Raw genomic sequence first — 16,151 nt, forward strand, 5'->3', positions numbered from 1 at the left:
GGCAATATGGCCTGAGAGGCTCTAGGCAGAATACTGGGCCCTGGCACGGTTTCAGTCTAAGACAAAGAAAAGAGTTTGAACAGAACATTCTAGTCCGTGCTGCACACACAGGCTGCCTTGCAGCTTGGTTAGGCACATACAGTGGGATAGGAGGTCGAAAAAGTTAAAGCACCTGACGTTGAGGGGAACTGAGTGAGGAGCCTCAGCACTACCAACAACAGAAGGCAGTGGCAGGTAAATCCCACAAAGGACCCTTGTAACGTTTTAGGTGATTATGATGAACCACCCACCTTCTTGACTGTGGATTACTTGGATTTGTAATCTAGTAAATTCCCCCAGGGCTGTCATCCTTGCCCATTCTTTTCAGAACTTTATATGGTCCTTTCCATTTAGGAGCCAGCTTGTTCTGCTTTTGAGCTGGGTCATTCAAAAACACAAGGTCACCTGCGTTATGTGGATGGAAAAATGTATTTTTGTCATATTACTTTTTCTGATTAATCTTAGCTGCAGTGGACTGCCTCGCAGCATCTCTGAAAGCATAGGACAAGTGTGTGGTCACAGCACGAGCATATTCTGCCAGTGTACCTGGCATACAGGACATTAGAGCAGGACTAAAGTTCAAAAGGATGTTGACAGGTAACCATGGTTCTCTTCTATGTGCCAGAAGGAAAGGAGAAAACCCGGTGCTGAAATGAGTTATAGGCCAGATCAACTTGAGGCAAATAACTATCCCATTGACCTCCATTTTCACAAATGTACTTTACAACGTACTCTTACTTTAAAAAAGTGCCATGTATTTCAAAAAACGCTAAATAAATGTCTTCTCAAAAAACACTTAATAAAGATCACATACATCATCAATTACACCCGTCATGCCATGCATGACCCTGTGTAAGATGTTACTATAGAAACAATAACACATTACAGTATGTACCAGATTGTATTCTTTTATATGACTCTTCACTTTACATAATAGCATTCATGTTTGTCAGTGTCTACCCATGACAGAACAAGGAAAAAGATCCTTTTTTTATTTTTTAGGTTTTTCCCCGAGGATGTTCAATTTAATCACATGCTTTTAGGCGGAGACAGAATGAACTTACTGGAAATGTTTACTCTGTAAATTTTTATTTGTAGTGCATGTCATAATCAGAAAACCTTTTCTACTTCCTTTACATAGGCAGTATGCTGTGACTAATGTTGTTTAATCCCCACAGACAGACAATCAGATGTTGGATACACAATCTCACACTGACATGGCACAGCAAAGAGAACTCTGTGTAGTATAAGTGGTAATGGATGGAAGGATGGATGGTTGTTTTCCAAACATTGAAAATATATAACATTAAGAAAGAGATTTAAGAAGAATTCACATAGGATGTCCATATGTGTCCTTAGTCTCCAATCTAACCTGTCTCTTTTACATAGTTTCCCCAACATCAGGACTTATTTCTGTCCCACTGGAAAACATTACATCTGTTACATCTCACTACATCTACAACATATCATAAAACAGAAATAAGAACACTTTTATCATAAACGTGTATATCGCAAAATGGAAAGAATGATTCGCAGATTTGCTGAAGTTTGAACTGCTATAATGTTTTATTTTTAGTTCTTGAATGGGTCTCTGAGTCTTATATGTACTTTCTCATTTACTCTCTCATTACACTGCAGTACGGATAACGACAACGGTCCTGACGTACCTTCAGCTCAATTACACTGGCGGGGTTCCTCATATAAAACTCCAAAGAGTTGCTGCCTCGTGTCAAATGGACATTTACAGATATCCTTTTGACATCCAGAACCGCTCACTTGCTTTCCACTTCTACTTGCATGAAGGTAACACTGTAGACGTGTTTTCAATAGTATATTTGTATGACCTGTTGCTAAACATTGGGGTAGCGGTTAGGACATTGGACTACTTATTGGAAGACTGCAAGTTCAAATCCCAGCATTGGCAGTGTTGGGCCCTTGAGCAAGGCCCTTAACCCTCAACTGCTCTGTTGTATAAATGAGATAAATGTAAGTCACTCCGGATAAGGGCGTCTGCCAAATGCCATAAATGTAAATTTGCTGCTTAGTGACTCTAAAATATCCCTAGATGTGTATGTGGTGGACAGGCATCCCATGCTGAGCAGGATGAAGTGCTTACTGAAGATGAAAGAACTATAACTATATAATATTTGTTAATAATTTGAGAAATGATGATATACATTCTTTCAGAAAATGAACTAAAGCTGAGCGCTAAATTGACGTTAATTTTGAACTCATCCGTTCACTCTGATTCGGGATGGAGATTTGTTAACTTGACACACCTTGTTTCCAATTCTATCTTTACCAGCAAAAGGTCTTTTTCTTCTGTTACGTACAGCGTATGTGAATCTACCTGTCTGCCTTGCATCTTTCTTTCTTTCTTCTTCTTTTTTTTTTTTTTAAATCACTTCAGTTTTATGATGTCTTAATACTAAAGAAATTGTGGAGCATGGACTAAAGCAGTCTGTGGTTACGCCACAGATAATGTGGCATAAACATGAGGCCAGTCTCTATGTTGTAAACTTCCTGGTCCCTAGCTGCTTCCTGAGTCTGTTGGACTTGTTCAGCTTCCTCCTGCCTCCTCATAATGCTGCTCGTTCTGCTATCAAAACGACTCACATCCTGGGCTACACCCTCTTTCTGATCAACACTAATGACCTCCTGTTTGATAGTGCTGCAAACACACCCCTTATAAGTACAGCGCTGTTGCACAGTAATACATTATAATACAATGTGTAGCTTACTGTTGATTCTCTGAGATAACCAATATATAACTTAAAGTACAATCATAGTAATGGACTATTGTATTACATATGGCCCACATCTTGTATACTGTATCATGTATACATCTCTTTCCCTTTGCAGATGTATTTTTTATCTCTCAGCTTGTTGCAGAAGGTTGGTGATCAGCCTTTTGGAGGCAATGTTCACTGTTGCTGCTTCTTCTGTAACAACTCAGAATACTCTTCTTCTGTAACAACTCTTCTTCTGTAACAACAACTTCTGTAACAACTCAGAATATTACCGCAGAGTGCCCCGTTGGCGCCACGTCCTGTTCATGTTCCCCAAAAGTCCTGCTGCTCCGGTCACAGTGACTTTAAACCCACAAACAAAAGGTAAAAGGATTAGTGGTTTACAGCACATACAATAAGAATACTTGCAGAACATGAAATAAAAGCAGTGGGGCATGCTGTTATATTAAATTAATCCACAGGGTGGTAATCTGTACAGTAGTCTACAGTTACATTTAATCAACAAGATAAAAAAGTCCTTGCTATTAATAACAGCAGTTTGAGGTTAATAAGATACACAAAAAAGCTCATACTGGAGATTTTCCTTCCATAAATATTAAATAAAGTTGACATGTCACCACATCAACTTATCATCAATTATATTATCGTTGTTAAAGAGCAACACAAATGTTTATTCTTCTTATTAAATGATGTAACTTCATGTGAATTAGCTATTAATATAAAAATTATAAGGGATTAGGATGAGCACATTAATATACAATATATGTATATTGAACTGAATTGCCAGCAATACTGTCAAAACTTTCATGAATACGAACACCTCCTGGCCAATGAGAACCGAGAATTAAACAGCACTGCAGTATAAAGTAAATTGTACCCCAGTGCTGTTGAATTCTTGAACATGATTGGTTTGAAGGTGTTTAAAAGCAAATTTTTAACGCCACCATTCCATTATTTTCCTATAACAGGATGCCCAATCTAAGAGCTAAATATGGCATTCATATTTCATAAACTTAATGGTTGATTCTAGTGTTTGCTAGCTGCAACTGTAGAGTTCCAGAGTAAAACATTAATTAACATTATGTTAGATAGACTGATAGCTCATCTGAGATCTCGTCATGTTCTTCATGTCACCAGTGCTACTGGACGTGTCAGGTGAAGCAATGACACCTGCTGAGACTGGAGAAATGGAGAAGATGGAGGGTGCAGCGGTGGTGGATGAGCTGAAGAAAGTGGCCCAAGATGTGCTGACCATTTGACTAAGGATGGAAGAAAGTGCAAACTGCACGACTGGAAGCTGATCATGAACGTTATTGACCGCTTCCTGTTCCTGCTTTACCTCCTCTTTGTGATTGTGACCTACATCACAGTAATAGCTATATGGGTCAATTACTAAATGCAACACTCTATGAATAATAGAGCAGAATAACAGAAAATGATAATAGGGAAAGCGCACAAAGGATGTCAAACATAAAAACCAAATCCCTAGCCAATAATTTTTTGAACAGTTATGAAAACAAATGCAAGAAATTATAGAAACCCACACCAACCACCATACCCCATCCTTAAAGCTGTCTCAATGCTGCTTCAGTGTGCTGACACACACACACACACACATACACACACACACACACACACACACACACACAAATTTAATTAAATACATATTAGATACATTAATTGTATGGAACAAATATAAATAGGGTTACCACCAAAATCACAAGACATTAAGAAAACACATTTCCTACTTCAGTGAAGCTTAGAAACAATCCGCAGATTTATTTTTGTTTGTTTAATTGTGTAAGCAATTCTAATCAGAATGTCGATATTCTTATCCACATGGTCCAAAGATCCAAAGGTCCACAGATTAAATTTTTCCAATACATAGCAATCAAGCATGAAATTAACAGAAATTGAATTTTTGACTTCTAAATAACTGCATTTTTTGGCAGGAAAAGACTAAAAACAATTTCTGGGACATGTTGCACGTATGTTTGAGCCCCCAAAAACATTTGGGTTGTACTTGTATTTCAGGCTTTTGAAAGAAGGGTCTTCTACTGTCATTTTCCAACAGTGGTTAATGGAGTGTACACCACTGTATCTTAAAGCTTGGAAAACGGTATGCTTGCAAATATTTGAAGTTATTCTGCAAGGGTATAAAGTTTGAACTGTATAGAATACAAGAAGGACTGGGCCTAGACCTATAAAATCAAAACTACCTATGTGGCCCTGTTGTGGAAATGAAAAAGGTGTTGGGGTAAGTGATTATTAATAATATTGAAAGGTTTGTTTCATAAAAATTGCTTTTAAGGCCAGTATCTATTGGCACCACGTAAACACAATCAATGAAAATTGATCCTAATTTTGAAATCAGAAAATGGTCACAGTAATATGAAGTGATCTGCAATTGATTTGAAAACAATTAAGATATAACATCATTATCAAGTTATTTTGGCAGGGCAACAAATTCTGCTAAATGTCTTTTATATATACAGTGGGGGGAAATAAATATTGAACGTGCCAACATTTTTTTCAGTAAATATATTTCCAATGAGGTTATTCTCATAAAATTTTCACCAGACATCAGTCTTAAGAAATCCGCAAAATATAAAGAATTAAAGTCCATAAATAAAGTTATGTATAATAAAGTGGAATGACAGGAAAAAAGTATTGAAGACGCTAAGAAAAAGCAGTTCTCCAAGGCAAGGTAAGGCAAAGAACCAGCTGAAATCCATAATAGTAATAATCATAATAAAATTAATTATACCCCCTATTTGTGCAAATTAATATCTGCTTAGTAAATTGATGGTCTATAAAAAGGCTTTTTGTTACCAAGGTGTCACGCAAGAAACATCTCATGTTGGGTAAAAGCAAAGCGCTCTCGCAAGACCTTCGTAACCTTATTGTTGATAAACATATTGATGGAATCGGATACAGACGTATTTCAAAACTTCTGAATCCTCCAGTAGACACCATTGGGGCCATAATCCACAAGTAGAAGAAAGATCACTCCGTCATCAACGGTCCACGTTCAGGAGCTCCTCACGATATCTCTGACCAGATTTCTTGAGGTAATACCAAAGTCTGGTGAAAATTTCATGTGAATAGCCTCATTGGAAATATAGTTACTGAAAAAAATGTTGACACGTTCAATACTTATCTCCCCCACTCTAAACTAATCTTCTTCTAATTCATTTAACACTAAATTAAAAGATAATAAACTTTATACTCAGTCGAATACTTTTGTTGAATTTTTTGCATGTCTACTTTTGTTTGTTTTTTGCATGTCTACATTTCACTATGCCTACCAATCATTAAACAGAAACAGTTTGTATTTTTTTTATGTGCAAATTCTGGTTAAATAAAAGACAAGTTGCAAATTAGGCTTCGAAAAATAACTATCATAACTTTCGTTGACTTTTTTGGCCACTTTGCCATAATTTGCAAAATAATGCAAAAAATCTATCTCAATTTCCCCTTTTTTGGCAGGAGAGATTGAAAAATGTGCAAAGCAGAGGCCAGTCTAGCTAAAACATCGTTAAGGTTAACACCTATGGGGAACTATTATGCAAAATCCACTTTTAAGTGTTGTTTGAACATAAATCTGTGTCGGCAGAGTGTGTACACAACCACCATACAATGCTAAAAATCCACCCACTCCTTTTTTATGTTCCCATTAAATCATAAACAGTGTCTCAAAATGAGTCGTTTTTATTTTCACCCCAACGTGATGTCACGTTGGAACAAGCCCCGCCCAGTGACTCTGCCCTATTAGTATAGATCCTACCCTGAGTGAGCTGCACACAGTCCACCATGTTTTCCATGCTGGAGCAGCTACAGCGAGGAGAAGAATGTCTCAGCTTAGTAAGCTTTGTAAGTATTCTCTTGTTGGCTGTAAGAATGAACATAAGAGTACTCCCAGCATCAGAGCCTCTAAAGACACCATGGAGAAGTTTTATTTTTGAAGGAAATCTGCCCAAAAAATACCTTAAATCATTTTACACCAGACTGCTTTGTGAACGAGGGTCATTACAAAAAAGGATTTGCTAAAAACTTGATTCTCAAGCATGGATCAGTACCAACTGTTCGTGATCCAGCTTCACACCCAGAAGACGTAAGTATTGCACTTTATATTTCGTGAATGTTTGCAATGTTTTCGTGAATGTTTTCAAATGTGCTTATTGGCGCATACCACGGCTAATGCGGCTAATGCTACCATGGTTTCTGAATGTATTCACGGAGACCAGAGCTATTTCGTCATTTTTATTTTTAACCCGAAAACGCTTACTGTCTGTAGAATTCATAACCGCACCTTTATTATGCACAATACAGTAAGGTGATTGTCTTTTTGAAAACTGTGTACGTTTTGGGCGAATCATTTTAGTATCCGAAGCACGAACTGTAAAGGCACATCTGCTGTAGTATCCAAAGCACGAGCTGTAGGCGCAGCCCTCTTCCGGAAAGGGGGCGGGGAACACCACACGAAAACAGTGTGTTTTTGCTTCCACCCAAAAAGGGGGCATTTTCAGCATGGTAAAATAAATGATCCGTGGGGTATTTTGAGCTGAAACTTCAGACACATTCTGGGGACGACTGAGACTTATATTACATCTTGTAAAAAGGCTTAAAATAGGTCTCCTTTAAAGTAAAAGCTTTCATGTAAAACACTTTATGGCTTGAATTACTCAAACTAGCCCCAATGACAAAGCTTGATGAAAATCAGCATATCAATCAATATAACTACAAGGGGGGATCTGTGGGGTCCAAGGATCCTTTGCAAATATCACCCATAGGCCAGTTCTTCCCAAGTTTTTTGAACTTATCCCAGCCACATATGAATGACCACACATCAAACTTTGCACTCACCAAAACAATAATAGGGCTCATTAAACCGAACAATTCTATTGATCTTATGTGATCTTTGGATCTTGTCATTATCTCAAGTCACTGCTCATATCTCTGGTTTCTTCCAACCCCCCAAACCATGACAGTAAATAGATTGGCTAATCTAGATTACCCCTAAGTGTTAATGAGTGTGTGAATGTGTGTTGGATGCCTTGTGATGGACTAGTGTCCCATCCAGGATGTATTCCCACCTTAAAACCAGTGTTTCTAGGATAGGTTCTGGATCCGCTACGACTCTTTTCCCCACCTAACACGGCTGTAGCTACAAAAAAATCATTCAACCATCAGAGTGTCAAAAGGCTTAGACATACTCTATATACCATCCACAAAACATGGTGTGTACTGTTGGGTCTCTGTTTCCGTTATGTTTAATATAATCCCCCTCTACTCTGTCACTCCTGTGGCCCCTACAGCTCATTAATGGTATGCAAAGATAGGCAGAGAGGATGGAGTGGTGGTGGTGGTGGTGATGCATCCAGCTCTGCCCCCTGCTCATCATCTTTATCATCTCTAGCTCCACAGTCATCACAAAACTCCATCAAGCTGCCGTCGTCTTCATTGCGTAACAGCTCCTCAAGCACTCTGGGTCTGTGGCTTTCAGTTCTTCCGCTGCACAAACACACTTCAATGCCAGAGTCACCTGTAAAGTGGCGCCTTCTTCCCACGAGCTCATCCGTCTTCTCTTTGGGTACTTCCACACACTGTTCCTGGCCCTTGTGATCCATGTCCTGCTTTAACATGGTCTCCCCGTCTTTCCCATTATCTCTGTTCTGGTTCTCCCTGGAGTTCTCAAGCTCCACTGTGTCAGGACTGGAGCACAGTGCTGTCAATACTGTGGGAACGGGAGTGGCCTGTCTGGATGGACATTGGGCCTCCTCCTGGTCATTGTTGGTACAAGCTGGTGGTCCAGGGTTTAGATTAGAGTAAGGAGGTGGTGGGGTGAGAGGATGATTTGTCACATCCTCATAGTCAGGGAGGAGATAGCTTGGTAGAAACCCTGAAAAACAAAAAATGGAGAGAATGTAGGAAAATTAATATGGTGCCTAGTTGTTACCCAGAATTAAAATTCAAGCCTTTCTTTTCAAACTGACAAACATCAAGAATGTAATAACGAGCATATCATTTTTATGTGGTCCATCTACAGTTCACAACTTTTTGTTAGAAAAGATCTTCGAGTCTTATAATTCCTTCCTGCAGACAGGGTCGAGACACCACTGTCATTGTCTTTGACCATTATCGTTGTTAGTGATGCAACATCAAGTGCTATGCACCATGCATAGCAAATCAGTGGAACTTATAAAATTAAAAATTGTTATAGGCTCTGCCATATTTAAAAAAAACAAAACAATGACGCAAAGATTTTTATGACGGACAGAAGAATCTAGATAATATAAGTCTGTCCGCAAGGGGCACCAAGTCCCAAAGTCATGGTGACTGGTTTAAGGTGTGTACAGTATGTAAACTAGCTCACAGCATCAATATTGACAGAATCTCAAATTGCCTTGTGTATTTTTCTTCTGGCTATGTAAAATGTTCCCTGATCCTTTGCCAGTTGAAACAGGTGGGAGTATACAGAGTCACGGGATATTCAGAATGGGCTGCACATCCCTCAGCTGAACATCAGTCCAAAAACAAACAGGCACACTCAGTATGTTTACATGGACAACAATAATCCGATATTAACCCGATTAAGACGATACTCTGATTAAGAAACTACCATGTAAACAGCAATTTTTAATTACCTTAATCCGATTAAAGACATACTCGAAGTAAACACAAATGGAATTAAGACGTGTGGAGTACTCCTGTTTTAGTCGCATTATCGAGGTGTATTACAGACATGTACACACCTTAATCACATTATTAACATCGTGTACGAGTTTTCACCGCATTTTGAGTCAGGATACGTACACACATGGCAGTGCTCAACCGTTTGACGCCAAACAAGAGCGCACGGCTGCGTCTGAAACCACATACTTACCTACTATAGACCTATAGTAGGCGAAAAACATGCATCTCGGCTACTATATAGACGGTAAGTACGTGGTTTGAGACGCAGCCCACGGCTTCAAGCAGTCGTCTATTTGCACGTACAGCATGACAAATAATTAACCGCACTTGAAGCTTTCATAAAAATTTAAAATAAAAACACCCAAAACTGTATACGGTACCATAACGAAGACGAACTGTATGTTGATACGTGAAATTCTGGAGGGTCGTCAGATGGCGTGGCGCGGTGACGTAATGACGTGTGACGTTAATCGAACTATGTTCTATAACATGTAAAACGGGTACATGAAAGGAGTATTCTAAAAGCGACTCATGGAAACACCTTAATCACAATATTGTAAGGTCAATAATTAGATTACTGCTGTCCATGTAAACGTAGTCACTGACAGAAAGGGTTTGGTTGTGACTCTTACTGAAGTAGAATGGAGGTGAGGTGTAGTTGCGAGCCTCTCTGTAGGCAATCAGGTTGATCTCATGCTGTCGCTGCTGCTGCTGCAGTCTGTGCTTGGCGCGGCGGTGATGACACACACAGCAACAGGTCAGGATGAAGGTAATAGCACACATCAACCAGAACCCTATTTGATAAATAAATAACTACAATGATATCGACACTGAGATATATATACAGTATCTCACAAAAGTGTGTACACCCCTCACTACTTTACATTGTGGCAAAGTGTCATTTCTTCAGTTTTGTCACCTGAAAAGATATAATCAAATATTTACAAAAATGTGAGGGGTGTAATCACTTTTGTGAGATACTGTAAGTGGCAGCAAATGAGGGCACAGCAACATATCAAGTGTTATTTCATGTAGGTGTATTTCTAGAAAGAATTTTTAAAAAATCCAATAGAACAAGATCATTTTCAGACTGAAATGAGAAATATGATCTACAAATAGGCTTAACAAACTAATATCTGTTTTAATCTATCTAATCATGAGAAACATTAGGTAAATCATATTTTTCCACTTTTGCTAAATGCTGTAAGGGAGTAAGGAGTCCATGAGAGGGACGGGATGGGTAGTCAAACCTTTGTCATAAAATTGTACGAAAAATGTAGGTTTTTCTGTTTGTTTTGTTTTTTAAAATTACCTTAAACAAGTACTCTAAATTTTACTTGATTCTCTCATTGTGTTGCCACGAGCCTCACTTTGTGAAGCAGATGCAACATGAATGAATAAATGAAATCATTTTCAGTGGCTCGTTTATTTATATCCCTAATGACAGACAGTATTGGAAGTGTACTGGGGTACTCACACCACAACTCGTAATAGTAGTTGCAGCACTGCAGCTCTTCACAGCAGTGCCCTGACTCACAAACGTAGCTCTGGTTATTCTCGCCAACACATCGTTGTGCCTGCTAAAGGGAAGCAGGAAACACAAATTTGTTGAAAAGACTGTATATATACTATGTAGATGACAAATCATGTAGCGACATGCTAGATAGCTCGTTCCACCACCATCATCTAAACACTAGAGGGAATATCTTTTGAAAGAATTGTGTTCATTGCTCCAGTACTGTTCCAGAGACTTGTAGAATCTATGTCACGATGAAATGAAGTTGTTTTGGTGCCTTGTAGTGTTGGAGATCAGCAATTTGAAATACTCAGATCAGCCCTTCTGGCACCAACAAGCAGGCCACGATCACATTTTTCCCCATTCTGATATTTGAGGTGAATATTATCTCAAGTTCTTGACCTGTATCGACATGATTTTATGCATCGGATTTTTGCTACATGATCGGCATGAATGAGTGAGTGTACAGGTGTTTCTTTTAAAGTGTCCAGTGAGGGTATATGTTTACACTGAGCTAAAAGACTTCATAGCATTGCAGTCCCATGACCTCAATTTAGTATCTTCTTGCTACATTAAAGGAAATCGTGTACAATAGAACCTTAAAACTTATCGCTAGAAAACCAGCACTCACTCAAAACAAAAAAAAACAAAAACAAAACAACTTTAAAAAAATAAAAATAAATAAAAAGATGCAGATGAGGCATTCAGATTCACGATGTAGGGAATAATTAAAGTATGAGTTAGTATGTATGTTTTGTCCTGGCAGAGAGATACTAGTCAATGGATTGTCCTGGAGAATGAATCTTTTTAGCCAAGTCTCAAAGATGGACAAAGAAAAAAACACACACTAACCCTCTTGTGTGGTGAGAGAATAATGATAAGCATACACATCCTAGTCTCAGTCCTAAAATGTGCTACATGTCCTTCATTTAACCAATTAAAGACACAAAGTTCTTTACCCAGTGTTCCCTGCGATGTTCACCCCACACGCTCCACTGCACATGTATAGCTTTCAATCTTTACTTAAGGGCTTTTTAGTAGGTTTGTTTGACCATAAAGCGACGCCCACACTCTGGTTATACAATACAGACCCAAACACAAATGTGCTTGAAAAAACAGAACGTTTTCTGACTCAATGAGTTCAGGCTCGTCCTTAAACACCACCTGATCCTGGGGCCTGTGTTAAGAACATTCCCTTTGTTCCACTCTACAACTTCCCCCCTGGGGGAAAAAAAAAACATCAGTCACATTCACATGACCTAACACCATGAGACCATGAAAAGTGAGAGCTGAGTTTGAGATCATGATCATTTTCCATCTACGAGAACAAGATTTTTCTTGTGCTTTAAGGTTTTTTGTTTTTTTTTTAAGGAAAATGAAATAATAATAATAATGAAAAGCTGTTGAAAACACGAGGGCACCGTGAACCAGTCTAATATCATCCTGTGATTAGCTCACTTTGCATTCAAAAGCCAAGATACCAGAATTTCAGGTGACTGAGATAAAATATGATATGATATTATATTATAATCCTGCCCTGATTTTATTATGTCACACTAATTTAAGTAGACAAGTTCAGAAGGCCACATAATGTCATTATTCCAAGTTGACGAATTTTCAGATAAATAATTCTGGTGATTTAATAAGAAAATGAAAGGAAAAAAGTGCCGAAAGATACAAAAGGAACAAATTCCATGCAATGGCGTAGAGTAAGGGTCGTCAACTGGCAGACTGCGTTCCAGATGTGGAACCAGTTAAGTTTCACCAGACTGAATACTTGGGAAAAATTTTTTCAGCAGAACTGATCAACATATGAATACGATCTAGCTGTAGATCAGCAACTTGAGTTTTCTAAACATGAAGCTGTTCTGTGTTTGTAGCAGATCTCATCTGTTTCGTCCATGACACCTGGCAACATGAAGCACCACTGGGAGACAAAAACACACCCACATGAAATTGTCTTATTTATAATTTATACCATATTTATAGGTTTTGCTCTTTGCTCCTAAAAACAGTATTATGTAAATATGGAAATAAAAAATAATAATCTATTATTTTCTATTCGGATAAAACTATACTATACAGCTGTAGGACTTGAGTCCGGTCATAATGTCGCATCTGGTCTCAAGACATTTTCTGTATTGACTTGGACTTACAAACATTTGCACTTGGACTTGCCTTGGTCTTGGGCATTGGTCTTGCTAAATATGGTCTTAGTCTCGAGTGATAGTTTGTAATAAATAAATCAAATGGTGAGTAAAAATAGCCTAAATCTATTGTTGAGAGTGCTTCTGCAGGATTCCATTTGGTCTGGTATACAGTATATGAAACTGAAGTGAAGGCTTGACTTTGGTTTTCGGTCTCAATCTCGATTCTATCTCACTTTCATTTTGACTCAATATAGAGTTGGCCTCGACCCCCTTCAGACTCTGTCATCACTTGATATCAGCTAATCCTGGCCTTGGGCTTGTCTAAGACTTGCCAACAGCAGTCTTGACTGTAGCCCTAATTGTGCATTCAGAAAATCTTTTTGTTATTAAAAAAATATATTGTCTTGTGTTTTTCATACTATGCTACCTCCCCAACAGGGTTTTCAGACTGATAGTACTCTTAGTCCCTGACCTTGTGAACCAGTATGAGGATGTATTTATTGATAGAGACTTCAAAGCAGTTCTGTAAGTTGCTCTGGATAGGGACATCTGCTAAATGCCATAAATGTAAACATGGCACTTTTCCACCTCACGGTACGACTCCACTCGACTAGACCCTGTTCGCTTTTTGGGGGTTTTCCACTGTGGATAGTACCTGGTACTTTTTTTACTACCACCTCAGTCGAGGTTCCAAACGAGCCAAGCCGACACTAAATGTGAGCCACGCACTGAGGGAATAAGGGAGTGGTACTGTATTGTGCCTGAATAAATGTGTGTCATTTAATACATACTTTGACTTATGGTAATATTCTATTAATTGAAAATTCTGTATCATTTATCTCATTACAAATAAAATTACAAAGGTTTCTGTCTTAGATTTTTACATCTCGCTTGTTACCGATTTCCAAACGGGCGTTTACGGAAGTCTCTCCTGTTGCGGCTGAATCTAACTTACGCACTACGTAATTTCTAGAACACCGTTATTTTACATCCTTAATAGGCTCCGTGTTCAGTGAACAGGAAAGGCGTTTGGAATACGGCCTGACCGTGTATTTGTACAGGGCTTCCATAATACAACGTTATTCCTGTGTGAAGGCGAGTGGAAGACGGCACCCGCGTCGAGGCGGCACTAAACTGCAGTGGAAAAGCAAGCTCAGAAAAGTAAAGCGAGCCGAGCCGTACCGCGCAGTGGAAAAGTGGCGATAGACAGACTGATAGATAGATAGATAGATAGATAGATAGATAGATAGATAGATATATAGAATATGTGCAGCAGCTATTGAGTAGAACAGTATGAAAGGTAAATACACTTTAATAGAAACGTTAATATGTATAAAAATAAAATATATGCAAGTATAGTCATAAATATATGCAAGAGATATGTACATTATATATATAAAAGTACCCAGATTATCCCTGGATAATATACAATGTATATACAGATAATATACAGATAACCTAGGCTATATATTATGAATCTAGAATTATATAGAGATCATATAGAATATACAGTGTAGAACAGAGCTGCAGGATGATTACACACAGTAAAGCATGAAAATGTAACGAATATGCAATTTAGTCTATGATGTCATCCAGCGACTTTGGAGACATTTTTGTTGTAGTTGCATGCATTAGCTACTTTCCTGTGAAAATATTTGGCAGGGGTGTCGTTTCAGACACACTGTGCCAGTACTCCAGCAGACCGCCAGCGATTAGCAAAGGCTCGCGCGCAAAGCGGATGCACACAAACAACCTCGCGTGCACGTTTCAGAACTATAGAACTTAATCGTCGAAGCTCGAGCTTGTTTTCTGGCGATACATTAGCCCGTCTTCTCTAAATAGTAAAGCTCCTAAAGGCTTATTTTACAAAAACAACAACAACAACAACAAAAAACAATCTAACTAACATTTATGACCGCAGTTTTAAACGAATAAAATGAAACTGGTGCCTTTTGAGACTCTGAATGAAAACAAACAATTCCCATACACATATATACAAGACTTTTCCCACACCATAAGTCGTGATTATGTTGTATCCATCCTGATTTGGATTAAAATGTTAGAATATTAACACATAAGGCGGAGTTATAGTTAATAATACATTAGCTATAAGTACTAACAAAACATAACACTTGTATAATACTCATATGTATTAATCTAAAAATAACCACACGTTCATTCCGGCTAATCCCGCCTCCTTCTCCTGGATTGGCCAGGCGTTTCTACTCTCAACCAATCGATATATGGGAGCGTTGGAGAATCACCTACACGCCAATCATAGCTCGAGCGGCGGGGTTCTGCTAGCTAACCATGAAGAAAGGGGCGGGGTTTGTAGAATACGGGTAGGAGGACAAAAGAATGCATTTGTGTACGTTTGTTTACGCCTGTCGGTTGCACGGGTTCCGCGTGCTAATCAGCATACAAGTTAACTTTCGGTTAAAGTTATTTGAAAGCAAACCATTTTATTTTCTCACCTCGTCGAGAGTCGGCTCGGTGGGACTGACAGGTCCAGCTGTGTAAAAAAACAAACCCATTCCTGCACACACGAGCTACAAAAATCCAGCGGTCAACATCAGGCTGCGTTTCCTAAACATCGAGATCAGAGTTATGTTTTGTTCACTGCGCGTGCCGGGGACGTGAAAAGCGAGCACATGCGCCGCCGTCCTTCTTCCCAGTTCATAGCTGCTCTGGTTCTCTCGGGAGGAACAGCGTGCTTCTCAGCGCGGAACTTCCAGCTGTTGCACAACATCTGCACATCCAGCGCCACGTGCGCAACCTGATAGGCCAAAGATGTGATTTCCCCCGCCCACTAAACGCGCACGGATCCAGGATTGGATGAGGACCTTGTCAAATCTGACCTAACATGTCCTTAAAAACTTTTATATGCAAAAAGAAAAAGAAAAAAAAGATCACTTAATGTAGCGTTTAGGAAAACCCCACCCTGCCCTGAAGCACATTAAATACAGCATGTTTATGCTAAAAATATTTGTGAAGTGCTTA

At 38.8% G+C, this 16,151-nt stretch overlaps 1 protein-coding gene across 2 annotated transcripts; it reads right to left on the bottom strand.

Annotated features, from left to right (window-relative positions):
* Positions 1 to 4,542: 4,542 nt before the first annotated feature.
* Positions 4,543 to 15,903, bottom strand: wbp1lb (WW domain binding protein 1-like b). 2 transcript variants are annotated; one of them, XM_017458175.3, is made up of 4 exons: positions 15,626 to 15,903; positions 10,963 to 11,062; positions 10,118 to 10,279; positions 4,543 to 8,691 (listed from the first exon to the last, which is right to left on the bottom strand). In XM_017458175.3, the coding sequence occupies exons 1-4, from the start codon at positions 15,683 to 15,685 to the stop codon at positions 8,102 to 8,104; spliced, it is 912 nt and encodes a 303-aa protein (XP_017313664.2). In that variant the 5' UTR covers positions 15,686 to 15,903; the 3' UTR covers positions 4,543 to 8,101. The 2 variants fall into 2 exon arrangements, with proteins under 2 accessions (XP_017313664.2, XP_017313663.2); XM_017458174.3 differs by having other exon boundaries at positions 10,963 to 11,065; positions 15,626 to 15,902.
* Positions 15,904 to 16,151: the final 248 nt, after the last annotated feature.

Source organism: Ictalurus punctatus, chromosome 26, assembly GCF_001660625.3.
Source record: "Ictalurus punctatus breed USDA103 chromosome 26, Coco_2.0, whole genome shotgun sequence".
Taxonomy (NCBI): Eukaryota; Metazoa; Chordata; class Actinopteri; order Siluriformes; family Ictaluridae; genus Ictalurus; species Ictalurus punctatus.

What these genes read in the sequence shown, in the direction of transcription:
- wbp1lb (XM_017458174.3), bottom strand. Translation starts at nt 15,685, where the DNA reads ATGGGTTTGTTTTTTTACACAGCTGGACCTGTCAGTCCCACCGAGCCG. An exon ending in CTACTATTACGAGTTGTGGT is followed by an intron (nt 10,280 to 10,962) that starts GTGAGTACCCCA and finishes TTTATCAAATAG; the next exon opens with GGTTCTGGTTGATGTGTGCT. An exon ending in CTCACCTCCATTCTACTTCA is followed by an intron (nt 8,692 to 10,117) that starts GTAAGAGTCACA and finishes TTTGTTTTTCAG; the next exon opens with GGTTTCTACCAAGCTATCTC.